This window comes from Balearica regulorum, chromosome 11 (genome assembly GCF_011004875.1).
Source record: "Balearica regulorum gibbericeps isolate bBalReg1 chromosome 11, bBalReg1.pri, whole genome shotgun sequence".
Lineage (NCBI taxonomy): Eukaryota > Metazoa > Chordata > Aves > Gruiformes > Gruidae > Balearica > Balearica regulorum.
The window spans coordinates 22,022,232-22,048,826 of NC_046194.1; the positions used below are offsets into that span (position 1 = coordinate 22,022,232).

A 26,595-nucleotide genomic window follows, 5' to 3' on the forward strand; every position below is an offset into this window, starting at 1 on the left:
GGGGCACATGCGCCGTGCGCGCACTGCGGAGCGGCGCGGAGAGGCGCGGAGAGACGCGCAGGGACGCGCAGGGACGCGCAGCGGAGCCGGCTCTGGCCGCCGCAGCCCTGCAGAGCCCCGCGGGGCCGCCGCGGAGACACCCCCCCACACACCCACCCCCCCACAACCGCACCCCCACCCGCGAAACCGGCGGAGGTGAGCGGGGGAGGGATGCGGGAATGACGCGGCACGGGGAAGGTGGGGGGCCCCGGCCCCCCCAGCTGTGAGCTTGCATGGGGGGACACACACCCCCCCCCCCCCCCATCGCGGGGCATCGGGGAGGCGCTTTGCAGCCTTTTTAGTGGGGTCCCCCGTGACTCTGCATCCATGGGGGGGGGGGGGGCAGCCTTGCACGGAGGGGACCCCCCACCGCTCTGCACCTTTGCGGGTTTGGGGGGGGGGGGTGGGGGGGGCCGGGCCGCTTTGGATCCTTGCATGGGGGGGGGGGGGCGGGGGGGGTCTCCACGGCGTTGCACCCCTGCGTGGAGGGGCCGGGCCGCTTTGCGGTCCCGTGTGGTGGGGGTGTCCCCCATAGCTTTGCGTCCCTGCGCGGTGGGGGGTGCGTGTCGCTTGGCATCTTCCGCTGGGGGGGGGTCCGAGCTGCTTTGTATCCTGGGGGGGGGGGGTCCCCCCCTCATCACTTTGCACGTATTCATCAGGGTGGGGGGGGGGGGTTCTCCACCGTTTTGCACCTTTGCACGGAGGCGAGGGAGTCAGGCTGCTCTGCAGCTTTTCATCGGGGAGGGGGGATCCCCAAACCACTTAGCACCTTTGCAGCGGGGCTCTGGGCCTCTTTGGAGCCTCGCGGGGCGGGGGACGTTGCTTTGCATCTTGTACGGGGGGATCCTCGCAGCTTTACAACCTTGCGAGGGTGGGGGGGTCAGGTCTCTTTGCACCCTTGCATGGCGTGGGGGTGCTGTCACTTTGCGTTGCTGCACGGAGAGGGGGGCACCGGGCTGCTTCGCATTCTTCCACTTGGGGGCTGGGGGGGCATCACTTTACATCCTTGCATCTCGGGGAGGGAGGGTCCACCACTGCTTTTCGTTTTTACATCATCGTGGAGGATAAGCTGGGCCTGCAGCCGCCGGTGCAGGGAGAGGCACCTATAGGCAGCGTAGGGCAGAGCTCAGCCCCCCCCCCCGGCTGGGGAATGGGGGGGGGGGGGGGGGTATGGGGGGGCTGGGCTGCTACAGCCTGGTGGGAGGCTGGGGAAGCAGAGGGGACAGGGCCAAGCAGGGCAGAAGCCTGGTGGCACCTGCCACACATACCCCCCCCACCCCAGGGCCCTCCTTGGGGTTGGGACCCCCCCCCTCCCCAGTGACCCCCCCCCAGCCCCGGGCACAGCCGCAGGCAGGTATACACCCCCCCCAGGAGCGCAGAGCCCGGGCCTCCACGCTCCGTGATTCAGCTACTTGCAGGGAGCTTTAATTTTATTGCTTAAAACTCGAGTTCTTGCTGCCTCGTGGCGGTGTCAGCGTGATAAAATACCTATGGATTAAGCTGCTTTTTAGCGTAGTTTGTGGCTGCTTTGTCTGCGGCTGCCTGGCGTGCAGCAGCCGGCTGCCGGATACGAGCGCAGGACCTGGATGTACGGGCAGATCGGCAATGGCAGAATTAATAATTAATCCTCAAAAACTTCGGTGTGCCAAGGCACACCCCTCCTTCGCTGCGTCGCGTTGCCTGGATTTTAAAGATGTTGCTAGTTTTGTTTGAAGAAAAATCAAACCAAGGAAAAAGGTGTTTTGCTGGCATTTCTGTATCTCAGTAGCGTTCCCCGCGACGGGTTGAAGGGCTCGGTGATTAGGGGAGGTCGAAGGCGGCGTCGGTCCAGCGAAACTTCATCTGGCAGCTAGAAGGTTAACGAGCACCACGCTCTTCTGTCACAAGCGCAGAGCCCGCCGAGGGCTCTTACACATAACGCCTGTGATGCAACTTAGACCCCAAATGCCCGCTCCTTTCCTGAGGAGCTGAAGCCCACAGAGAAAACTCGAGATGAAGCGTATTTTGCTTTGAGCTGTCATCTCCCTTGGCCCAGTTCTGAACCAGAGATGCTCATCCTCCATTTTATGGTGGATGACAAATCAGCTGCAGATGCCAAGATCTTGACAAGTTACGAACAACAGCCCTCAAGCCAAAAAGTGTTAAAATAAAAAAAGAGCAAGAATGTTTTTGCGGAGCTGCTTATCCAAAAAGCCACCCTCTGAGCTACGCCCCACGGGCGAGAGGCGCAGCGTTTTGCACGTCTCTGAGCAGAGGGGATGCACCCGGCTCCCAGGCAGGAGCTGCCCCCGTTCCCTCGGGTCCCGCCGGGATTTTTGCAGGGCTGCACGTACAGCACCGGCGGGCGAAGCAGCAGCGTCAGCCGTGGAAGGGACTGCCCGGACACACGGCTGGCTGGGAAGCGCTCGGTGGCCGGAGATGCCAGTCCTGCGGCTCTTCCCAAAGGCAGCAAACGCCGGGTTTCCAGAAAGACCCTTGCTGCTTGCTGAGGGTTTCCCGAGTTCATCAAAGCGCCTTCTATATCGGGGAGAATAAGGCTGGTTTGTTCAGCAGCGTCCTGCTCACACAAACCGCCAGCGAGCGAGAGAGATCCTTCTGTTAATGAGCTGAGCACAAAAGGGGGGGGGGAAAAAATGTCATTGAAGATTTTCCTTTGGTGATAAAGACTCATTAAAAACAACACATGATTCCCGGGCCAGTGGGGATCTTTTCCAGCCAAAACAGAGCCGGGATTTGTGCTGCTGTTCCCACCGCCCCATCCCCTGACTCCTCTGAAGATCAAGGCAAGCATCCCGGCTCCCGGGTGGTCCTAGCGCAGGAGCCACGCACGGAGCAGCCGAAGGATGACGGAGGAGGATCACGCGTAGTTCCATCCACACCTTTTTTCCCCCCCCACCCCTTTCTCCATTCGGCATTAGAGTATTGGGGCGTCGCGCTCGCGTGGATTTGGTTTGTACCCGAGGCAGAGATGAAGCCAAAAGGTGGTGGTGGTGGTGCCAGGTCTGTCTGAGAGCTGGCAGCAGCTTCTGCGGGATGGGAAGGACCCGATGAAATGGCCCTCAGCTCCCCAACCGGCACCGGGGGGGACGCTGAGGGCTCCCCGTTTCTGCGATGAAACAACTGAACCAAAACCCGCATCAACGAAACCCCACGGAAAACGACTGCCTGAAAATCCACTTGCCAACGTACAGTGTTTACTAGTTGCATACCTGTAAAGAAACATCGTATAGATTAAAAAACCATTAGGGAGCCCATTTGTTTTAAACCAGACGCGGAGCAGGAGGAGCTTTTTATACTAACCCCAAGGCAGCGCGGCAGTTGCATTTATGGCATCCTCCTAAGCAGGCTTTTTGGCGAAGGTTGGTGTTGCGGAGCCCAGCCTTCAGAGGTGTTTGTGATTTAGAGGCAATTTAGGCAAGTGCTGTTCCTAGAGCTGAAACATTTTGCAGTAAAAAAGGGGGGAAAAAAAAAAAATACTGTGACATTTACTAATAAAACTCTTCAGGAATATTTTTAGCTGTGATTTAACATTATGTTGCACTTTGCCGTGAAGCGTTCGTTCGCTGAAGCCTCCTGGCAGTTGTTAGCCGTGGCGGAGCTGCCTTTGGCTGAGTTAGCAGAGGAGGAAAGCTGCAGATGGACCGGAGGAGAGATGTAGGCAGCGCTCCCAGCCGGAGCGGGCAACCTGCCTTCCCGCTGGGGCACGGGTCACCGGTTCGGCCCCAGCACAGGGAGCGATGCAGCTCTGTCCCAGGGCCAGCCAGACATCCAGCACCCTCCTCCCTTTGGCTGGAGGGCCTGACCCTTTCCCTGCAGTCGCAGCTCAGCCCCAATCCGTTCCTGGCTGACAGCAAATATTCCTCTGTGCCACCCAGGATCGGGGCTGAGACCTCTCAACTCATTTCACATGTGCTGCGGGAGCAGCGAGCCCACAGCCCTGGCTTCCAGCCTCCCCCGAGCCGATAGCCCACCGATGGGGCCCAGAAGCAGCCTCGCACATCCCAGGGCTTTTCAGTCCCCAAGGCGTTTTGCTGCCCGATGCTTCGCCGCGTGACGCGCTACCCCTTCTCGCTCGGGATGGGGTTGGGATGCTCTCCGTGCCCCCAGACCGGTTGTAAAGCCAGGCTCCCTCTGGACGCGGAGGTCTCGAGGAGCGGGCAGGCAGTGGCATCGCCTCTCCCCTGCTCATCAGCCTCAGTGCAATCGTGAGAATTTACTCTTACTGAAGGTCTGCCCTCTGGTTTATTTTAAGCAAGGGGAATGCTTGAGATCCAGCCGGCTTTAATATATTTAATTAACCTTTGGACAATAGCTCTGGAGTGATTATCAGCTTCACACAAAGCAATGACATTTGTCATGCTGGTAGTGTTCACAGTCATTTGGGCTAGCAACAAATTAAAAAGTGGTCGCAGATGCATTTCATAAATTAGAGCAACGAGTCCTCGCGGTGCAGATCACGCTCCATTTTGTGTGAAGTAAATCAGCAGATCTGGTCCAGCTCTAGCAAGCAGGTTTCTCTGCCTTGCAAAGAGCCGCCTGCACAGTTTCTGCTTGTTGATTATTATTTTTTTTTTTCCTGAGACGCCAAAGCTTCAGCCCCTACAGGCTCCAGACTCTGCTCTCCCTCCCGGGGCTGTTGGTGGCCCACATCAGCCACACATGGGAGGCTGAGCAGCAGGAGGTTGGGGCCACCTGAGCCAGAGGTTGCCCAGCTGCCGGTGGCCCTGTCTGTCCTCTGCAGGTTTGTCCTGTTGCTCCTTGAACCCTCCTGCACCGATTTCCAGCACGCTTTGTGGCAGAGCTCCACAAATCAACAGCTGAAAGCCTTCTGCTTCTGCAGCTACCACTTATTTCTGTCTGCTCGGTAACGTTGCACGCCCCAGGGATCCTTCCCAGCCCTCCCCTGTACCAGATCCGTCCTGCCAGACTCCACAGGACAAGCTCCTTCAGGCACCTGCGAGCCCAGCTGAGTGTCACCTCCACCTCTTCTCCTTTTCCTGACTCCAGAATCAGCTTTTCCCCCCCCCCTCCTCTTTTCAGTATTTCAGGACTGCCTTACGCCTCCCTCTCCATCCTGCCCCCGCAGCCCTTCCCACCTCGCCGTTCCCAGGGTGCCCGTCCCAGAACACGGGTTGCTGTCCTGAACAGGCATTGCGAGATCTGGCACTTCTTGTTCTTTTGATAGTCATTTGTCAACTTTTTTGTCTTTTGCTCAAGGATAATAGATTTTTCAATATACCACTTTGGGGTTGGTTTTTTTTTTTTTTGCACTACTCTGGCTCCTGGCGTCCAACCAAAGCTTTTGCTCCCTTGCAAAAGCCTCCAGTTCCTGGCAGCGTCTGGTCCTCGGAGCTCAGCAGCACCCTGGGGAGCCCAATTCGGGTAAGAGCTTGGATTGCAAGGGCCGAGCAAACAGACTGCCCCCAAAGCTTGGCCCAGAACCGAGCTTAGCTGCAGGGGCTGCCCCAGCCCCCCAGTCTTCAGGCGTTTGGCTGTGCTCACTGCACACTTACCCACCTTCTCCCCAAATCCAAGCTCAGGGTTTGTCTTGGCCGTCTGACACACGGTGAAGTAGGTTTCCCTTGGCCGCCGTGTACAAGCTCAGCTGCTGCTCCACACGCCGTCCAGCCGGTTGGGCGCCGTGCTTCAATACCTTCACGCAAGATATTGAAGATACCTCGACGGCCGATTTGTTTTTGCAAGCCAGAGGTGTGCAACGTGGCCATCCTTCCCAGGCCAGCTCTGCTCATCTCTGCTCCGGCTCCGTTCCCAATCCAGGTTTCTCCTGCAGGGAGCACCCAGCCCCAGAAGGCAACCCCCAAAATTGCCTTCTGCCCCACCTTGGCCCACTGAAGGAGGGTGATGGCAGCGGAGCTTCTCTCTCCTCTCTCATGCAATACGAAGCAGGGCACTGGGGCTGAGACCGCAAGTGTCGGGCACTTACCAAACCACACGTCTGTCTTGGGGATTAGCCAGCACCCGAGAGATGTGTTGTCACCCAACCTGTCCCTCCTCGCAGGGCCATCCAAGAGCACGCATGATCCTTCAGGCCACTTCGGACCCCACCGCAGGGATCCAGCTTGGCTTCGCAAGTCACGGCTCAGTCCTCTGCCCAGTGGGAGAGGGGGTTTGGGGGTGCGGTGGAGGTGAGGAAACAGTTGTGTACATGCAAAGCTATTGCAAAGAATAGAAGGAGCAATGGCTGGACGTGAAACTCCATTTTTTGGACCCTCTTACAAAACGAGAGCTGCTTTTCTACCCCCGATGGACCCCAAGGACTTAAGCTGCCAGATGTGATGGCTGCCGAGATGAAGGATAACATCTGGAAGGAGCCAGCTGTAGGGGTCACCTGTCATCTGCAAACGGCGCTGCCAGGCGGGTCTGCAGGGCCAGCGGGCTGGCAGTCCTGCTCCGGGGAGCACTTACCCTCCAGCCCTCTTCCACCCTTCTCCTCCACGGTCTGGGGAAGCAGGGGCTGCTCTTCCCTGGCACCAGCACCTTCGGGGTTTGGGATGTTGCAGTCAATTCACTGATTGTTCCTTGGGAGCAATCCGCTTCTTAGGGCAAGAAGGTAAAGCTCATTTCTGGTCTTATCACCTCCTCTGCCCGGGCATCCCAGCTGATCTTTGCTCAGGCAGCAGCGAGCCGGACACGGTTCCCTTCCAAGCTCCTTTGCTTGGTTTGGAAAGCGGGTGGGAGGCTGCACCTCTGCAAGCTGACGCCCACCTTGGGTAGGATGCAGCAGGCGTCGGGGCGGATTTGGGGCTGTGGGGAACGCTCATTGCGGGCTGGCCCACGGACCCCCGCACCAGCTGCTGCGACCTGCCCCTGCTAAGCAGAGCGACGGCGAGGAACGGCGCCGAGCAGCCCGACGCGTCTCCCAGAGCACAGGCAGCTCAGGGAGGTCAGCGTCGCTGCGCCGGCGGGATGTCGAACAGGTTTGACAGACGTGTGACAGAAACGGCAACGTGCTACCCCAGGAAGCAGCTACACGCTGTGGAGAAGCGGGCGCTTCGCAGTTACCAGCGGCGAGTCTCTCCGTAGCCAGGCAGCTGAGGCTGTCACCGCTGCCTTTCGCCTGCGACGCTTCCCAGCACAGCAAGATTTAGAATTATCAACTCTTCCAGCAGTCGGGAGAGAAGATGAGTGATGGGAGAGCCCCCGCAGCGCGCCTTCCCCCCAGGAAGGCCCTGGCCAGTCCCACTCCTGCCTTCCACCTCCAGGAAATTCCTGCTGAGTTTGTGGCTCCAGTTTCCCCCCTCCTGCAGCCTGACATTATCCCACTGAGGGCTCCTCGCTTCCACTCAGGAGACAACAAAGCCTCATGGGTTTTAGTTCATGTAGAACCCCAGACTGGTTTGGGTTGGAAGGACCTCCCAGCCCATCCAGTTCCAACCCCCTGCCCTGGGCAGGGACACCCTCCACTAGCCCAGGTTGCCCAAAGCCCCATCCAACCTGGCCTTGAACACTGCCAGGGAGCCAGGGGCAGCCACAGCTTCTCTGGGCACCCTGTGCCAGGGCCTCAGCACCCTGTAAGCAATACCAGAATCTGGCTGATGTTCCCAGATCCAGCAGAAGAGATGCTCACCCTACAAACACACCCCGTAGATGTGCAGAGAAACAGGAAGGCTCAGGTCATCGCAAGAAGGTTTGGCTGGCTGAGGTTGGACATTCGAGTACCCCCACCCACGGAGCAGCCAGCACCCCAAGAAACTGGGACCGTCACCTGAGAAATAAATGAGAGAAGCCAACCTTGCTGAGGATGGTCGGAAAAGCCTCTGTAACCACCTAAACCTGAGCGAGGCTTTGAAGAGGAAGCATCACCGGGGCTTGCGCCGTTATCCATGGCGAGCGAGGACAGACACGTGTATCCCGAGCGCGGAGGACTTTAGGAACTCCTTTTCGCACCCTCCACGCCAGAGCAGCCGTTTCGCAGCAGAGCCCAGCCCAGGGCTGTTTGGGCAGGGTCGCACACCTTCCACCAAATCTGGAGCAACCCGGCGAGGTGGAAAACCCTTCCTGATGTCCAAGCCGAGCACCGACACCAGACACCCCACCTGCGCTGGCTCGGGTCCCCCCCCAGCAGCACTGATGTAACCCCCCCGCTGCTCCCGCCCCGGCTCGGCTCTTGCAGGACAAAGTGGGTGCAGCGCGCGTTAAGCGAGCACTGCGAGCGAGGTCCTGCCCTTGCTGGGGTGCAGAGGGGCTGGCAGCTGTGGGGGGAGCCCAGGGTGACCCCAGCACAGGAGCTCACCATCACCACCACCCCCCCCAGAGCTGGCAAAGCGCAGGCAGAGCAGGCAGCAGGGGCTGCTGGCAGCCCCGGGCGCACCCAGAATGGAGCAACCAGGAGCCAAAGGGGATGGGAACGAAGACAAGGCTGCGACACAGGTCCAGCACCCACCCTGAAGATCGTGCCAAACTCAGGACTTGCCCTGGGTGTCAGCACCCACCCAAGGGACCCACCTGGAGCAGGAGCTTCTTGCAGAGGTGAGGTCTGGCAGGGCTGGGGACCAGCAGCATCCTTCAGGGAGGGACTGGTACCCCCAGCTGAGCTTAAATAACCTCCTGGGCCCGTGGGTGGGGTGGGGGGGCCAGGTGAGGCTGCTCAGGACCATCAAGGGCTAGTAGCCCCCTTGGGAAGATGGTGATTTGGCCCTGCAGCTGCCCAGATGTGGCTTTACTGGTTGCATGGCAATGCCCAGCTGGGCTGTACTGGGGGTGCCCCAGCGGTCGCTGCCGAGCCTGGTGCACGCTGTGCGTTGGCGACGGCCCGCGGTGCTGAGCGCTGAGGTGGGGTCCGGTACGGCCATACGGATGGAAGAAATCCGTGAATTGCTCTTGGCCAAACTCTGTCCCTGGTTGAGCTTCTCCCCCTTGCACCAGGGAGTCACCTCCGTGCCCGGCAGATCCCATTCTTGAGGACCTGTCACCAAAATCAACCCCTTGAAGGCTTGGAAATTACCCAAAATACCAGCATGAGCAGGAGCAGCGCTGGCCATAGCTGAGCATCCCTTTGCTAGGGCTCAGACCAAGCCACCAGCACTCAGGATTTGTGCACAGCCCCTTGGTAGGTGTGAGCAAGGTGCGCCGGCGAGGACAGAAGTGAAGCTGGTGTCTGTGGGGTCTCGTGTAGCCCATCCCCACCCAGAGCGTTGGGGTCCCCTGAGTCAGGACAGGCCTTGAGATCACGGATTTTAGGTCAGAAGTTGGGTTTTCAACCCAGAAGTAGGAGGTTTCGTGCCGCTGGCTCACGAGGGATGCTGGTAGAGCAGGTTGAGATAGCACTTGTCACGGGAGGGGATGGCAGGGGTTTCTAATCCCCGTGCTCCCGTTAGCAGCCATTAATTGGGGGGAGGTTAAAAAGCAGCTTCTCCCATGACTCAGCCAAAGTTGCCTGTCCCGACTACCCTAGCCTAAACATGTGTGCCTGATTCCCCCGTGGTTTCTTCTGCTGCAAGCTCGGAGTCTTGTTGGGACTTTCTGGGGGGGGGAGATGGAAGGGATCTTTCTTCTCCATGGACACTCTCCCATGGCATGGGCTCAGACGCTGTTATCAGACCACACACTCACCTTCTGCCCCTCTTCAAGTCTGTCCCTGCTGGGGAGAGTGTCAGACCACAAATCCTTTTTGTCTTCATTCCCTTCTGGGGTCCCCACGGGGAACGGAGGTGCTGGTGGCCCTGATTCCTCCCGGGTCCTCTGCGCAGGGACAAAAAGCCCCGGGGTGCCGGTGGCTTTGTCCCAGGTGATGCTGAGAATGGCTCTTTGTTCCCTGTTTCTAATTGCTGGTCCCAAGAAGCTCGTTCGTTAACTGCTCTGCCCTGCGCCCTCCCATCCCTGCAGCCTCCGCTCGGGGGGGAAACCCTCCGCGGGAACGTGCCGGGGCTCAGCCTCTGGGTGCGGATTTTGGGGTGACACGTAAAACCGTCTCAAAGCAAGCTTGGGGTGAAGCTGCCAGCGTCGCTCATCTCTTTAGGCAGCCCGGGGAGGGGTCAGGGGGTGCACAGAAAGCGGGGTTGTACGTGCCCGGAGCAGATGTCCATCAGCAGGTATCCAGAGCATCCCCTGCAAACTCCGTCACAGTTTTCTCAGCTGAAAAATAACCAGCTGGCAGAAAGCTTTTGGTTGTTTTGGGAGGCAGGGGTAGTACCAGCCCCGCCATCCACGTGCGGTGGCTTTGGGAAGCGCCGGGGGACAGGCGGTTTGTTCTGAGCCTCGGGGGGGGGGGGGTTCAGGGCTGGGGTCCTTCCCATGGTACCCCGATGGCCCCGGGCAGAGCAGAGCCCAGCCATTCACCCCCCCCATACAGACAGATCTGGGAGCACAATCAGCCCTTTGGGAAGCTCGATATTAATGATTTAGAAACAATTTTTGGACTCTTTCATGGAAGGAGCTTGCATTTGCATTTGAAAACTGTGGAGGAGTTGGCGGTGCTGGGGGTGGGGGGGGGAATGGGAGCACTGGCCGGGCGCTATCAATGGGAAACTGTTCTGTCTAACGCTGCCGGGGCCAAAAAATGTGAACTCTGCAGATTTCTGTCTGTTCATGGTCAGAATTGCTGGCTCCGTTGTTGGTGCCCGGCTGTTCGGCTCCCAGCTATTAACGGCTCCGCTCGGAAGCTGGTTTTTCCTTCGCTGCCAAAGCAGAGCGGGGTTTTGTGAAAGATGGGGTGGAAGGGGGGTGCTGGGATGTGAAATGGGGATTTGGCCCGCTGTATTTGGGAGCTGGGAAGGTCGTTTGTGCTCTCCGGTCCTTATGAGCCCGGGATCCAATTTGTGGTGTTTTCAATGCTAAAGCCATCAGTTTGCCTTTGCACTGGCTGTGGAGCTGAGACCCGACGCACTCATTTTATGGAAGCCCCCCTTGTGCAAGCCTGCGGGGTCACGGGCTGCTTTGTGCCTGCCCGTGTCCCAGTCCCAGGCCGAGCACCTGGAGACACCACCGTGGTTCATAAATGCTTTTTTTTTTTTTTTTCTCCTTTCTCGCCCCATTCCACGCCACTCGCCCTTTACACCAGCGGGGTAACCTGCCCCCAGCACCCCCCCACCCCACCGTCCGTCATTGCCAGCTCCCATGGGTGCTCTCGCTGGAGATAAAGCTGGTGGGTGCAGGCATCTCCCTACATCTCCTTGAGCCCCGTAGAACATGAACCATCCCCGGTTCAGGTGGGGCCGGCGGCGGAGCGGTGGGCACGCAGGGATGCTGCGGAGAACAGGGGCGAGCCGGCCGCGGCAGCTTGCCTCGGCGGAGTGTGTGCACAAAGAAAACCCCGGAGAGCTTTGCACTGAGCTGGAAATAATGACATTACAAGCGCTTGCTCGCTTCTGGCCGCTGTTTGGGTTGGGTGAGGCTTTTCGGGGCCAGCCGAAGGGCTGCAGCACGTGGGGGTTTGCTCCTGGCCTGAGCTCAGCGCTGGGAAGGTAAGTGGGAAAGGCTCCCCGTGCACGGCGGCTTGGCAGCAGAGCACGAGGGTGGGGACAGGGCCCTGGCATGGTCCTCACCTCCGTCCTGGCATCCCTGTGCTCGCCGGCATCCGGAGGTTTGCTCCTGCAGAGCATCCCCTGCGTGGCAAAGCCCTGCTGCTCCCGCGCGGGCTGCACCCCCCCGTATCCCGCTGTGGGAAGGATGAGTCCCCTGAGCAGAGAGCGGAGGGCGTGGGGAGAAAACATAGGCAAATGGCAAAAGCTGTGTATTTTCTTTTTTTTTTTTTCTTTCTCTCTTTCTCCTTTGCCCAGGAGAGGCGTGAGGGCTCGCCGGCAGCATGCCGCTGGTGAAGAGGAATATCGAGCCCCGGCACCTGTGCCGGGGGGCTCTTCCCGAGGGGGTGACGAGTGAGCTGGAGTGTGTCACCAACAGCACGCTGGCTGCCATCATCAAGCAGCTGGGCAGCCTCAGTGAGTCACCGCACGGGATGGGGCGGTGGGATGCTGGGGGGATGCTGGGGGGACGCTGGGGGGATGCTGGGGGGATGCTGGGGGGACGCTGGGGGGACGCTGCGGTCGCTTGCTCCGGTTCTAAGCACTAACGGGGGGGCTATGTGAGAGCTGTGCAGGCTGCAGCCACCCCTCATTCAGTGGGAATTAGCCAACTAATAAAAAAAGGGGGATGCTCAGGGCTAAGCCCAAAGTGGGGACTTGGTGGTCGTTTTAAGACCTGTTTTCCTGCCATAGCCGGTCTGTGCAGTGGGGGACAGAAAGCCTTCGCAAGCCGCTTGCTTCTTGACTTGGCCAGAAATAGGAAGGTCAGGCAAAGATTAAAAAACCCCAACCTATTCTTTTTAACCTTAGAGCTTTGTGTGAAAGAGAGATCTATATAAAAGGTCTGAATTCTCTGCTGTCTTCCTGCCCTGGGACTGATTTCGGCAGAAAAGGGGCGGACGAGAGCCCTGCACGCGCAATTGTGAAAGTTTAATGGGGGCAACCTCTTTCATTGCTGAATATCGACTTAAAATAGGGCAAGAAGCACAGGCTCTTCAGGGCTCCCCCTGGTTTTGTCCCCCCCCAAGAACTAGATTCTTCTCTAAAATACTCCCAGAAAAATAAACCCTGTATTTAGGGAGCTGCTGGAAGCACGGTGGCTGGCACGAGCAGCACCCATGGGTGCTCAGGCCATTGGCTACGTCGTCCAGGGGCAAAGGAAATCAAATACAAACGGCTGAGCTGGGCAACAGGCCGAGCAGATATCAAAAGCATCTTGGTCTCAGGAGCTGTTTGATACGTGGGTTTGGAGGAAACCCTGAGGAGCTGAGGTGCTGGGACAGGATGGGTGCTGGGAGGGGTGCTGGGACAGGATGGGTGCTGGGACGGGATGGGTGCTGGGACGGGATGGGTGCTGTAGCCTGCAGGTGTCAGCAATGCTCAGCCCACTGCCCCGCTCAGACCTGTGATAATAATAGCCCTAATAAAAAGCTGTCGTAGTGATGCACTGAGTCCTGCAGGAAAATAACCGCTAAAGCGAAACAAATCGCGGCTTCTCCCTGCTGTAGCACTCTCCCCGCTGCCCAGCTCTCGGTTTTCCAGAGGTCATGGTGTGTGATGGTAGTTTTGTGGCTGCATCTGTCTTGGTAGATCCAAAGGGGTTTTGGGGCACAGACCACAACGGCTCCGTGCCTCCCACGGGTACCGCTCTCACCGAAAAGGATGCTGGTGTGCAGAGGAGGGGGCAGGAGAAGGGTGGGTGGTTTGTGCTCCCCTCCCTCCGTGCAGCGCTTTGCCGGGTCTGGGAGAGGATGAGGCTTACCTCCCAAAAAACCACGGCTGGGGAGAGAGCCCTCACGGAGCCGTGCGGTCCAGGGGCCGGGCTGGGAGAGGGCTGCCTGCCTGCCTGCCTGCCGTTGCTGCCCGTGACGGGTGCGCGTTGCCCTCTGCCAGGCAGGCACGCGGAGGACATCTTTGGCGAGCTGTTCAATGAAGCCAACAGTTTCTACATGCGGATGAACTCGCTGCAGGAGAGGGTGGACCTGCTGGTCATCAAGGTGACGCAGCTGGACTCCACCGTGGAGGAAGGTGAGGGGCTGGGGCTGTTTTGGGGTGACGGCTGGGTGCAAGCGGGTGGGAGACACGTGCTCGGGTCACCCCTACATCCCATCTTCTTCTCACGCCCCCAGTTTCGCTGCAAGACATCAACATGCGGAAAGCCTTCAAGAGCTCCACGGTGCAGAACCAGCAGGTTGTGTCTCGCAACTCCATCCCCAACCCGGTGATGGAGATGTACCAGCGCTGCGACAAGCCCCCGCCGCTCAACATCCTCACGCCCTACAGGTACTGGGGGGATGGAGGGGGTCCCGGGGGACCCTTTCCAGGAGGGGCACAGGAGGGTGTACCCCATTTCCTGCTTGACAAGGGGAGAGGCTGTTTGCTCCGATTGCTGTGCCCCCACCCCCGTTGCGTAGGGGGCTTGGGATGAGTGACTCCACGCAGTGGTACTATGGGTAGTAACTGCTGTGTTGGACATGTTCATGGGTGGGCAACAGCTTATAGCCGTGATCGTATCAAACTCCCTGTGCAGGGGAAGGAGGGTCTTCTCCTGTGGCTGATAACCCCCTCTCCTCCTTCCTGAACCCCCCAGGGATGACAAAAAGGATGGCCTCAAGTTCTACACCGACCCCTCCTACTTCTTCAACTTATGGAAAGAGAAAATGTTGCAGGCGACAGAAGATAAGAGAAAGGAGAAGCGCAGGCAGAAGGTAACGGGCAGGCGGGGGACATCGGGTGCTCCCCCCCTCATTGCGGTGGGTGCGCCTCGTGGGGCTGGGCGATGCTTCCTCGGTACCACTCATGGTCCAGAGGAGCCGGGATGGAGATGGAGCCGCAGCCTGTGTGTGTCCCCAGGAGCAGCGGCTGGTGGAGGACTCCACCCGGGAGGTGAAGAAAGTGAGGAAAGCCCGCAACCGGCGCCTGGAGTGGAACATGATGGCATATGATAAAGAGTTCCGACCTGATAACAGGTTCTCACCATCCCCCTATCACATGGCGTCATCGGAAGGATCACTGTCCCCTGATAATAGGCAGGTTTTACCTACTACGCGTTTAGCTCGCTGGCTCCGCTTTGCTTTTCTCTTCTTCTCCGTCTTTGGGGGACACGCTGCCTGCAGCAGGGTTGGGGTGATGAGCCGTAAACCCATGGTAGCTTCATGGACAGCTGGTGCCCCCGGGGTCGCATCCTGAACCTCAGGAGCAGCCTTGGTGTTGGGATAAAGTCAGAGCACTTTCCATTTAGCAGCCAAGGGAAGAGGCTGGTCCAGCTGCGTTGGTGTCCTCCTCCCCTCCGCTATCTCTCTGCTTTCTTGTACACCTGTATTTTTGTGGCCATTTTTTGTTTGGTTGTCTCAACCCCAAAATACCCCCAAATGCACGTCCCCCCCCAATCCCCCCACCCAGGAGTACGACCGTTGGGTTTTCCTGTGCCATAGATCTTACGCGTCGGACGCAGCCGACCACTCGTACCCGGCGAGCCCCAACCACCCCGCGCAGCTGCTGGCCCCGGCGTCCCACCTGGCCCCGGCGGAGCACAAGGAGGGGGTGCTGCCGGCCGCCCCCCCCCAGGAGCACGTCTACCGCCCAGCGCCAGCGGCGGGCAGCCGGCAGAACAGCCTCAACCGCCTCCAGCAGCCCCACGCGCCGCAGCCCCCCGAGGCTATCCTCAACGGGCCGAGACCTCACTTAGTCAAGGATTACGGGTAGGGCTTCAGCCTGCCTCGCCTCTCCCGGCGGAGGGATGCCCAGGATCAGAGGGGGGCTTGGTGGGGGGCTGGTGTAGAGGGAGAGCCCTTCTCTGCAGCCACCGTGGTCTGAAACTGCTGGCGAGACCTGAGGCCAAATCCGTTGGGAGAACTTTTGGGGTAACCTCATCCCAGATAAGGAGACACGGCGGATGGAGGGAGTCGTTTTCCCTGGGCAGGCTGGCTGCCGTCCCACCACCGTGCACCCCATAGCCCATCCTGCTGGGAGAGCACCCCCACCGCCATGACCCCGGGACAGAGCCTACGTGGGGGACCAGAGCAAACCAAGCCACAGCTTGGACGGTCCTTGCCTGGGATGGGTGGTGGGTTGCAGTCGTTCCTCGTGCCACTGACATGGCTTTGCCCTCCCGTTGCAGCCCGCAGCCAGTGCCGATGGCAGAGTACTTCGTGCCGCCCGCCCCGCCGCCCCCACCGCCCGTCATCCCCTCTGCGCAGACCGCCTTCGACAGCCCCATCTCGGCTCCCCCCGCGCTGGCCCCCGGCTCAGCAGCGCCCGCCTCCTACGCGCCCTCGCCGCCTCCCGCTCCCCCCGGCCCCTACTCCGCTTCCCCACCGCAGGCCGGCCCCATGGGACCCCCGGTGGCACCCCCACCGCCGCCACCAGGGCCCCCCGCCATCACCGCCTCGCCGGCGCACTCGGCGTCGCCGCCGGCCCCCGCTGTGGAGCCCCGGAAGCCGCAGATCCCGCTGATGCCCATGAGCGATGCCCGGAGCGACCTGCTGGCAGCCATCCGCAGGGGTGAGCAGGGGGGTGATGGCAGCGGAAAGGTGGGGGACAGGTCCCCAGTGCTGCCACCACGATGGGGAAATACCTCTTGACGTAGAGTTGGGTGGCGTTGGCTTCGTTGAGTGCAAGATGAGCCCTGAGTGGCCAGGTGGTGCGTGAAGATGGTGGCACCCAGGTGGGACCTGGGGAGGGAAAGAAATGCAGTGCGGGGAGTTGGAAGGAGGTGGGGGAAACCCATCGCCGGAGGTGGGACATGACCGGGGATGACTGGCAGCTCTTGTGCCCGTGGCCTCCTTCCAGGCTGCGGCAGACAATGTGCTCCAAGGTCTCTCCAGTTTCCCTTTTCTGCAAATCTCCAGGTCGCATGACAGATTTAACCTTAAAGAAGGTTCAACCTCTTCAGGTCAAGTGAAAGCGGAGGAGCAGCTTTGTTCTATTATATAGCTTTATAATCGCATGCATCGCATTATTATTTCATGTAGCTTTATAATTGTGTGCATCCTCCTGCGAGGAGGCTGCAGCCATCTTGTTTCAGCCAATACTTGTAGCTGGGGGGGATGCTGCCTATTGGGTGCACCCATAGGTGCTGGGCACGTTGCCCCTAAAGCCTTCCCCCCTTCCCTACTGCAGGAATCCAACTCCGGAAAGTTCAGGAGCAATGGGAACAAGAGGCCAAAAAAGAACCCGTGGGCAACGACGTGGCAACGATCCTGTCGCGCCGGATCGCCGTGGAGTACAGCGAGTCCGACGACGACTCCGAGCTGGACGATAACGAGTGGTCGGACTGAGGGGCCCCGGGGCTGGGCTGGCGCGGAGCTCCCCAGCTCCGTACCAGGTGTGTATAGGCGCCTTCCCCACCGTCGATGCCAACAAGCGCGGGCGGCCCCGCTCATTCAGGAGCTTTGCTTTTACACCATGTTGAAAACCCTTCAGGCAGCAGCACTGGTAGGATACACCTCGGAGGCAGTGAGACCAGGAATGAGCAGCACCTTCACATTGAATGACTTCAAAAATGCTCTAAAGGCAGGTTAATAGGATTACTCCAGATTTACACCTGGAGCAAGACCAGAGACTGGCCCTGAGCGTGCTTTGCTAGAGAAGGGAGACCCAGAGGCAGTAGTGCTTTTTCAGCTAGTTGTTAAACATGTTAATGAGAAGCTCCTGGAGAAGAACCCTGATTGCACAGCTGGTGTCACCATGGGCATGCAAGGGTGGCCATGCACCGGCTTTGGGGATGCTCTGCTGCCTGCATTTGTAGGATCTGTAGGATTTGTGGGCAGGAGCTCCCTTCCCCACAGAGCGATGCGCTGCGTTTTGCGGCAGTTGCATAGGGATGGTCACCATCGTGCTGTCGCTTCTTGGAGAAGACCAAGGCGTTGGTGACCTGAGCCCGTTTCCAGCCTTAGGACCAGTTTTCTGGGAGAAGAACGTGAAGGCAAGCCTTGTGCAGCTGGCAGGGAGACACAGCGCTTGTCCGGGCTTTGAAAGGTGCAATGTGCGCTCTCCTTGGGGGGGGACGGACAGGGCTGTCGGTGTCCAGGGAGCTCCCCCAAGCCCAACTCTCCATGGCCTAAGTGCTACACCATTTCAGTGTTATTTGAAAAAAAAAAAAAAGACAAAATACTGCTTTTAGGTAAACTCTCAACTTGCACTTTGCAGCCCCACAAACTGTGCCCATACAATTGAGATCGGCTGGGATCCGGGCACTAATCCCCCTGGTCTGATCCTGCCCCGTCCCTTACCCCGGAGATGGGCACTGATGGGGGGGCCTGGAGAGCTGGGCCCCCACCACAGCGCTGGAAATCTCAGTTTGCTCATCAAAATAGAGCTTGATTCATTGAAGGCTTGTCACACAGCTACGAAGGGAGGAGGCACAGGAAGGCAGAGCCGTGGGGTGGGGAATACTGAAAACGTCAGTCAGGAGTAAGAGCCTGCAGAGAGCTGGGAGAGGTTCCCCACCAGCAGAAAATGGGCCAGGACCAGCCATGGACTTGCCCAACGCGGTGTCCTGAGGTTTTCTCTCGTGTTTCCATGTGCCATGAGTCCCTGAATGGGGGAAAACTGAGTCCCCACGTCACACATCTCTTCTGGGGAGAAGCTGGACTCTGAGCCCACCTCCCCAGCAGCCACGTACATGATGGCTACAAAAGTAGGATTTTGAGTCTCTAGGAGTGACCAGGCCTGTAAAGGAGGTGGGAGGATATCACTGAGACCCAAAAGGCTCAAAGGCTGGTGCTTAAATTCACCCTGAAAAATGCTGATGTTGAACGATGCCCCAAGTATCTGCTCATTTTCCCCCCGATGAGAAACCCTTCCTGGCGAGATGCGATGAACCCCCTGCCCAGCTGCTGAGAAACACCCCCAGGAGCCCCCCCCTTCTCTTGACTGACACGAAACAATCTCTCATTCCTTGGATGTGACGCCTCCTGCATCTTCTCATCTGGGCTGCGAGTTGTGGTGCCGAGTCAGGGGCTCGATCGGAGGAGCAGCGTGGAGGTGGGAGAGGGCAAGGGTGGTTGGGAAGGGTTTGGGGGGGGAAGAGCAACACCTGCTTGGTGCTGGCACTCACATCCCTGCCGTTGGCCACATCCCTGGGTTTGGCCCCTCTTTCCTTAGGGAAAGCTCCCCTTGACTTCAGCAGGACTGATTGTCAGAGCAGGAACTGCACATAAAAACCTCGGGTTTAACCCCAGAATTCCCAATCTCAGCAGTGCTGATGCCGTTGAAGCTGCTTGGGCGCTCATCCCACTCTGCCTATGGAGGGGCAGCCTCTCCAGCGTGAGGAAGACCCAGCAGTATGGGATTAGCTGTACGGATCAATCCCGGTTCCTATGTCAGCGTCCCGGGAGGCTGGTGGAGAGGCTCTGCACCTCCCGTTTGACCAAGGTCCTGCTGCAGGCAGGCAGGGCAGGCAGGGCAGAGCAGGCAGGGCAGAGCAGGCAAGAAGCTGCAGAGCAATAGCACGGATGGAATAGCTCATCTGCAAAACCCAAGGAAACAGGATTGACCAAAGGAGGCAGGAAGACATAGTGTCCTGCAGGTGACCAAGAAGTTCCTGGTCACCAGGAGCTTTCACTGCTGACATTGACCCTCTGAGGTGCAGAGAACCAGCTGCAAAAGCTTTCAGCCAAAACCTGGCAGAGGGCCCCCGCCATGCCCACGACAGGCTTTCCTTGGCAAGGCAGCTGGGGCTTGACCTGGAGCAGGTTCAGAAGAAAGTCTTGTAAAAATTCAGAGTAACATTTAAGAGTCACCCGGTAGTATTTGTTGTGGAATGTTATTAATATAGATGCACTTGTGATACTGTTTGTATGTAAAGAAAAATTGGGTTTATGTGGATAATTGAGAAAGGGTAATGACCCTTTGTAAGAGGGAGACCAGGAGAAGGCTGTCAGAGCTGCTGTTACCTGTTGGGGTCTTGAAGGGCTGCAAAGTCAGCTGCAGGGACCCAGGTGGGGCTCAGGCGGAGCTGGCGAGTCCCACCAGCACGTGAAAGCAGGGAAGGGGCTCTGGCTCGTCCTTCGGTCTGTGACCGCCCTCGTTCTGGGCAGCTGGGCTGATCCTGGTGGGAACTGGACAGCAGCCAAGCGCCCCTAAAAAACTGGGTCCCTTCTTTTCATGTGCTAGTCACGTTATGTGTATCACGTGAAACTGTGATAATTCTGGTAGGACTCCATTGGCATGTGGTGGGTCAGGATTGTCCCTGTAGCCTTCCTCTTCCCTGTCACCTCACAGCAACTTTGCTATGCTTGGGATTGGCAGCAGTCAGTCAACCCGTGCTACTATCAGGGTCAATGCCGTTGCATGGCAAAGCGCTCGACAATCATGGAATTCAAGCCTTGCCTGCCCTGTGCATGGGTCACATCTGCAGAGCGGATGCACAGCTGGGAACCTCAGGGCTGCAGGGAGCAAGGCTCACCCTCGTTTCCTCATGCTTTTACACTCTTACACCATCCTCTCCTCTTTGGACATCCCAGCACATCCTCCCCACTTGTATTCTGCTTAAGGAAATTCCCGGCCCCTGATATCACAAGCCCATTTCACATGCTCAACTCCAAAGCAGGTCAGCAGGACCAAAACCTCCTGCCATTGCCCATTGCTTGAAGACATCATGATCTAGCTCTTCCAAGGATCTGAACTGCCTCAGCTCCACTGAAGCTGTCTTGATACCAGGGATGGGGCTGATCCACAGGTAGCCTCTCCCCAGTGAGATGTCTACATCAGAGTTTATTGCTCAGGTTTCTTGTGTAGCCGGTGGAGAAGTAGGTTGATATAGTCAATGTGGGCTGTAGACACCCATTTCTGGTTTGATCGTGGTGCACCTTGCTCTTCCCAACTCTCTGCTGACAGTACCACAAGGCAGGCAAGCACATGGTGGCACTGAGAGCCCAAATCTCGTCATACAACCGTTCCTGCAAGGCCAGCTCTGCTGGCGGGCCAACATCCTCAGTGCCTTTTCTTGAGGGACTCAGCCATGTTTGAGAAGAATGACTATATTTTTAGGTGCATTCATCTATATTTTTTTGCCCAGGTGACCTATGGAGTCCAACACACGTGACACCAACTCCTTGGTTGGTCTGGGTTAGCTCTGCTGGAATTGGTTGTGCCATACTAATTAACACTGGCTGGCTGACCCGTATGCTCACACTCAATATTTTGTACACGTGTGCCTATTTCCGTATACTCTTCCAAAAGTAGGCCATGCTGCATTACACAACCTGAAATGCTCAAATTCCCATGTGGGCCAATATAAAAGTGAATATTTAAATATTTTATCTAGCTTGGCAGCCATTAAAAAAACAATCCAGGTCACAGATGACTGAATTTCTCCTCTCTCAAGTGTACCAAAAGTGGGCTGAGGAGATTCTCTTGTACATTGAGGTGTCATGTTCCATGTTAAAATATATCAGTGGCGTTTCATTGCCAACAGATAATCACAGAGTGCCAAACATTTAATGAGCCCAACCGATCTCCTGAGAGTTCCTCTCTCCATTTTATCTGCTTTCTTTCTCCTACTTGCCAATTTATGGGCAGAGATTAAAAATAATAAATATGACTGCCAACAGGAGGAAGTATATTCTGTGCACATACAAATTAATTGGGCCAGAATCAGCAGAAGAGTAAATAAGCCAGTTTGGTTTTGCTTAGAGATACTAACAGAAGGCTATGGTCCTTGAGGTCCATCAGGAACCTCTTGGACATCTCTGATTTATCTGAAAAGGGACATTATGGGGACCACCGTGCCCATGGTACACCAGTCGTTGCCTGTGAAGGCTACATTGGGTGTGAAGTCTGGTCTTACTCAAGTTTCATGAAGGTTGGTGGATGTCTAGCAGTGTTCACATCCCAGCATTGCACCTCCATTTTGAGTGAACGTTGGAGCTGGCCATTGATCCTGGTGGCTTTTAGAGGATCAGTGTCCTGAAGGACGAAGGAGGGATTGGGTAGTTTCTAACTTTCCACCCTGGGCAGAGATGTAGGGAGGAGCATCACATCCTACAAGAGCTCCTGCTTTGGCAGCTATTTTATCCAGCTAAGGTTTTACTCTGATGACAAATGTAAGGCTGAACACAGCTTCTCCAGAGAGCTCCCTTCACATAAGAGCCCTCAAATTTCCTCCCAGCGATTTTTCCATCTCTACCTCCCTTTCAAGACACCCAACAGCCTGAACAGAAGCTTTGCAGACTCCCTTGGGAACAGAACCTGAATTAACACCCCAGCTTTAATGATAAATGGAAGTTTTGTTTGGAGAGAGGCAGGTTGTAGCACTGGAGGTGGTGTTTTGGTGGGTGCTTTCCAGAGGGACATGGCCAGCAGGAGAACCACGCCATTTCCTTGTGGCTGGACCACAGAGAGCAGTGGGAAGCACTCCCCATCATGGGGTGCTGGCAAGGGAAGCACAGGCTGTTCTTTTCACCATGACTCCTGTTTTCCTGTAGTAGTAGTTGTTATTTATGCATAAGGTTTTCTTGACTGGCATGTCACTTTACAGATTTAAAAAAAAATAAAAAAATAAGAGGGCAAGGACTCTGTCCTGAGGAGTTTACAGTTTACAGCAAAGACCATATAACCTGCACTGCACTTTAGAAGCCTCAAATGCTCACTTACCCATTAATTCACTCTCAACTGGGCAGCAGCACCTCAAGGACTGTTGTCCCTTCCTTGGGTGACCCCACGACCTACACCACAACCGCATCTCCCCCACCCTGCAACAGTGGGGCTCTCCTGCCCCTCCACTGTCCCCACACAAAAGTGCCTGAGCAAAGTACAGGAGCACCAAGAACGCTGGGTTTGTCTCTGAATAGGTCGCCATGCCCTCAGGATGGTCCCCACTCATCACGCAGGGCTATGCTCCTCCAGGATGACCACGCACGCGATAGGAAGTCTGCCCAGGTGCACCATTGCAGCGGCTGCATACACTTAGAACTGCCCGTGCAATTCATGAGATGCCCTCCTAGATACTAGAAAGTGTCCTCCTTCAGGCACTTCTACTCAAGCCTAGACTTTGACTCTCCAAAAGATTGAAATACTTCAAAGGGTTGGTTTTTTGTGAATCTGATCTTCCTTTAACAAACCCCAGATTTTCCAGGATCACTTGCTGAAGCTCCACTTTGTCCAGGTGAGAGCTGCGCCTCCATTTTGCTAGGGGAGGGAAGGAAAAAACCAAACAACCCACAGTCAAGAACTTCAGCGAGGGGTTTGCCCCAAAGCCTTCAGTACCCTGCCCACAGGCAGGGTGGGAGGACGACACCGGGATGTTCCCAAAGGAGGACACCATCCTGGTGGCAACACTAGGCTGAGGCAGACCCTGCAGCAAGGGATGGGCTCTTGCTGTGTGAAATCCCCAGGCAAGACCTGGATGGGACACGCTTGGCCACGGTGTCCCCTGAAGGCAATGTTGATGTGACATCAATATTAATGACTGTCTTACATTGGTACAGGGCCCCGAGGTCACAGACATCTCCATAGCACTACGTGATGGTAGATCACTGATGCTTCACCCTCCCATGGGCATCTCTCCTAATAGATATCTTCCCACAGGTGTCACCTTCAGAGCAGCACCCAGAGGTCCCTCTGTAGCCTTTTGCTCTTAGCAGGAACGGACTTAAATCTGCTGTTGATCGTTGCGTTTGAGGGCTTGTGAGCCCCTGTGCGTGTGAAATGAGCCTTTCCCTGCATACCTCTCCCACGGTGGCAGTGGCGCTGGGCTGGCCCTGGGGAACTTCCAACCCAACGGTAGTTCTAGCACTTAGCTGTGTAGAAAGTATTAAGAGTGCAAAGAGGAGGAAACAAAATAGAAAATAACCTGGCGTTTTAGGTTGGTTAGGCTCCCACCAGTCCATAGAAGAATATCCTCAGGTAGGTAAAGCCTGCTGCAGAGCAACAAAGGGCAACAGGGAGAATAAACCCATCCTCCACGCGTGTGTTGGACTAAAGCGCAAGGCATGGGATTGAGTTGTGGTGGAAAGGAGTTGAGTCAGATCTCAGGGAAAGCTTTCTCAAGGTAAGAATGGAGAAACTCTGATACAGGTCACAGAGGCTCTACCATGGGAGGTCTTTGAGAAGTAAGTAGTGAGACACCAGAGAGGAGCGCTGTCCGTGACCCTGTGTTGGGCCAGGGGATGGTAGAGGTGCCCAGAGGACATCTCTTCCAACCTGGCATGTTTGCAGTTCTGCCTCACCCCCTCCTTCAGGCTTGCAGCACCCCTACTTGTGGATCTGTCCCAGAAAGTTACAGCCCCAAAGCATTGCCCACCAGCCAGGGCAGCCCAGCCGTGCCCGCCATTAGCTTTGTAGCCCTTTTTCTGGTTTTGATGGTGACCCTCAAATACACTAAAGATAAAATGTACTGCCGGATAAACACCTGCCAGGGAAGGCTGTGAACCAACTGCAGAAAAGCAGGAGGCACAGCTGTTACTGCTGTATTTCAATAGTTAGAAGGCAGCAGCTCCAATAACCTGCTCCTCCAGACCATTCCTGGTCCACAGACTGCAGTGTGTAAACCATGCTGGTACATTAAAGTGAATAATTTAAAAGTTACCCTTTGATTTGGGGTAGCTCAGTTGAGGAATCTAAAAACAACCACCGCCACCACCCCAAAAAAACCCCAAACAACTAAAAAAAAAAAACAACTTACACATGATTTCCAGGAGGAAGATGTGTTCAGTCTCCTTCACCTTGACCAAAAGTCAGACCCAGCTTTGCTTCTCAGCTGGCCACCAAAAAAATGGAGCAGCTGTCACCACAACCAGTTTCAAAAATCCATTCCTGAGAAACCCGTGTTTAGGAACAGAGCAAGCAACACCTCAGCCCACAGCACAACAAGGAGATAGTTCTCCTGCTACTGTAGGAAGTGCTTTTGCCCCTTGAAGGCCCCACCCCAGCTCAAGTGTTCCAAATCCCGTTGGTTTTCTACCTGTTACTGGTGCTTGTTGAGGCCTGATGTCTCACCTGGGAACACTTCATAGAAAGTTACTTCTTGCCATGAAAAAACCAGCCATAAAATTCTTGCGTTAGAAACGAAGTGGGCTTTGAGCCTCATGACGTTACTGTGATGCACATTGAGGAGCTGCTGATTTCCCGCTGGCAGCAGGCGCATCTTTGGCACAGTCCTGCCAGCTCTCCAAAAATTACACTGTTAGGAGCATCAACATCCTCCCTTACCACCACCACCACCAGAGTTATTTCTATACTGAGATGTTTCAGGTCTACTTTTAGTTCTGGCCAGTTTTCCACAAATGGGGCAGCTCTTTGTGGTGCTTTTCATCTCGGATCAGAGCAGGTTAGGAAAAAGAAAGGAAATCCCCACCAAAAAAAACCCCTTTTTTTCTCTGAAATGCATTTTAGGAGCATTTCAGGGCTGATGGCTCCTCATCTTAATAGACTTCCTTAATTTTGGGGCTTGCCCGGAGGAATCTGAAACAGGGTATCCCCGACGTGAGTTTGGGTTGATGCTGAAGCGCTGCTGGCACTTTCCTCCCCTCTGCTTTTGGCTTGGCTGCGTCATGTGTGGGGCTCGGGTCCGGTGTTCCTGTCGGGAGAGCAGCGGGGCCGCAGCGGCGTGGCAGCTCCTCACCAACACAAGTGCCTTTTCTGGAGGTCCCCATTGCATGGCCAAGGAGCACGGGGCTTCACAGGCAGGTGGGCTCATCAAGCTGGGGAGGGGCAGAGTGTTTCCAAGCATTTGTGATGCTCGGCCTGTCCTCACCTGGGTGGAAACCTGGACCTGCCCAGATCCCGTGGTATCCATTGGGATTCCTCCTTCCCTGCACACAGGGTTTTACACCTGTGGCTGTGCAGGGGTAGTTTTGGGAGCAGCTTTTACTCCAGTCTTGGCCAACCCAAGGACAACTTGCATGGGGACAGTCTCCGAAAGGACACGGTGGAGCTGCAAGGAGGGGACAAACCCTGTCACCACTTAGCTGTGCGACATGCACGTGCTGGTGGGTTTGCTCCAGCGTGTGCACATTGCTGCTGCCACGGGACAAGCATTCAAGCTGGAGAACCTTCTTCTTCCTCCTCCTGCCCCAGCCCAGGGCCATCGGGGCAATGCCAGCTGCTGCAGCAGGACAGGAGCCACCTCGCTGCCAGGTTTCCATCACCTTCAGGAGCACAAGCACCTCTGGGTGAGGCAGGAGGATTATTTTGGGGGGCATTGAAGGCAGGTGAGGATCATCTCCTGCGCCCTGCACCCGGCAGCCCAGGGATCAAGGCTAGCCCAGGCTGGGCTGGGAGCCCCTCAGACATCCCCCAAACCCCTCTGCACCACCCAAACTCAGCAGCTATGAGATAGGGAGCCCCCCAAGGGCACTGGGACAACATCTGTGAGCGGCCAGCTCGAGCCGAGGATTTTAAAAGCAGTTTTCTCCCCTGTGGGTACCGGCCGGCCGTAGATGCAGCCTGGAGCTAGGGCTGGGGCCAGTCTTTATGGAGGTTGGCTCCAGCTCTGCAGCGGTGGGGACAGGGAGGTGCCAGCCTGGTGGCACCTTGCAGCTGGCTTCCCAGAGTGCTCAGCATCGGTGGGGCTGCCCCGATGCTCCTGCGAAAGGCTCATTTTTAAATAGCGGCAGAAGTATTACCTGTATTTCCTTTGACTTGCCGTTTGATAGAAGCAGCTGATGGGAGATGGGCGTCTCTCCCACGGGAGGGTCACCCATTACAGGCCATACCTTGATTTCTGTTATTATATAGTTGACATTAAAAAAGAAGGAGATGTTCACTGTCTAATGGGGTCTTTTAACCATGTGCACTTAGTCAATAGGTGAGTAGATGTTGCTGCTTGTATCTATCTACCGTACCCAGTTGCTACGTGTGAACAAGTGTATTTCTCCCCAGTGTTGTGGGTTCTGCCTGTCGTGACACGATGACGGAAAGGTAGGGACTATGTCGGTCGCAGCACGAGCTTTCTTCTGTACAGTGTAGAGAGGAAACCTGGAACGATCTGAAGCACCGCTTGTAACTACATTTGTTCAAAAAAATGTCATCTTGATCCCAAACCGTTGACACTTTATGCATGTGCTAATTAAAAAAAAAAAAAAAATTAATAAAGATTTTAAGAGGTTAAAGTAGATCTGGGTTCGGCTTT

At 56.6% G+C, this 26,595-nt stretch overlaps 1 protein-coding gene across 3 annotated transcripts; it reads left to right on the top strand.

The window, feature by feature from the left end:
- Positions 1–26,595, top strand: LOC104632644 (actin-binding protein WASF3-like). 3 transcript variants are annotated; one of them, XM_075763692.1, is made up of 10 exons: positions 57–195; positions 11,778–11,936; positions 13,413–13,547; positions 13,649–13,802; positions 14,110–14,227; positions 14,373–14,548; positions 14,954–15,220; positions 15,640–16,022; positions 16,641–16,845; positions 24,161–26,593. In XM_075763692.1, exons 2-9 carry the CDS (start codon positions 11,804–11,806, stop codon positions 16,796–16,798), a joined length of 1,524 nt encoding a protein of 507 aa, XP_075619807.1. In that variant the 5' UTR covers positions 57–195; positions 11,778–11,803; the 3' UTR covers positions 16,799–16,845; positions 24,161–26,593. The 3 variants fall into 3 exon arrangements, with proteins under 3 accessions (XP_075619806.1, XP_075619807.1, XP_075619808.1); XM_075763691.1 differs by having other exon boundaries at positions 1–195; positions 16,641–26,595; XM_075763693.1 differs by having other exon boundaries at positions 65–195; positions 14,373–14,488; positions 16,641–26,595.

Excerpts from the sequence above, each read along its gene's own strand:
- LOC104632644 (XM_075763691.1), top strand. The coding sequence starts at position 11,804 with ATGCCGCTGGTGAAGAGGAATATCGAGCCCCGGCACCTGTGCCGGGGG. Across the intron at positions 13,548-13,648 it reads GGACTCCACCGTGGAGGAAG|TTTCGCTGCAAGACATCAAC; the intron begins GTGAGGGGCTGG and ends TCACGCCCCCAG. Across the intron at positions 14,228-14,372 it reads AGGAGAAGCGCAGGCAGAAG|GAGCAGCGGCTGGTGGAGGA; the intron begins GTAACGGGCAGG and ends GTGTGTCCCCAG.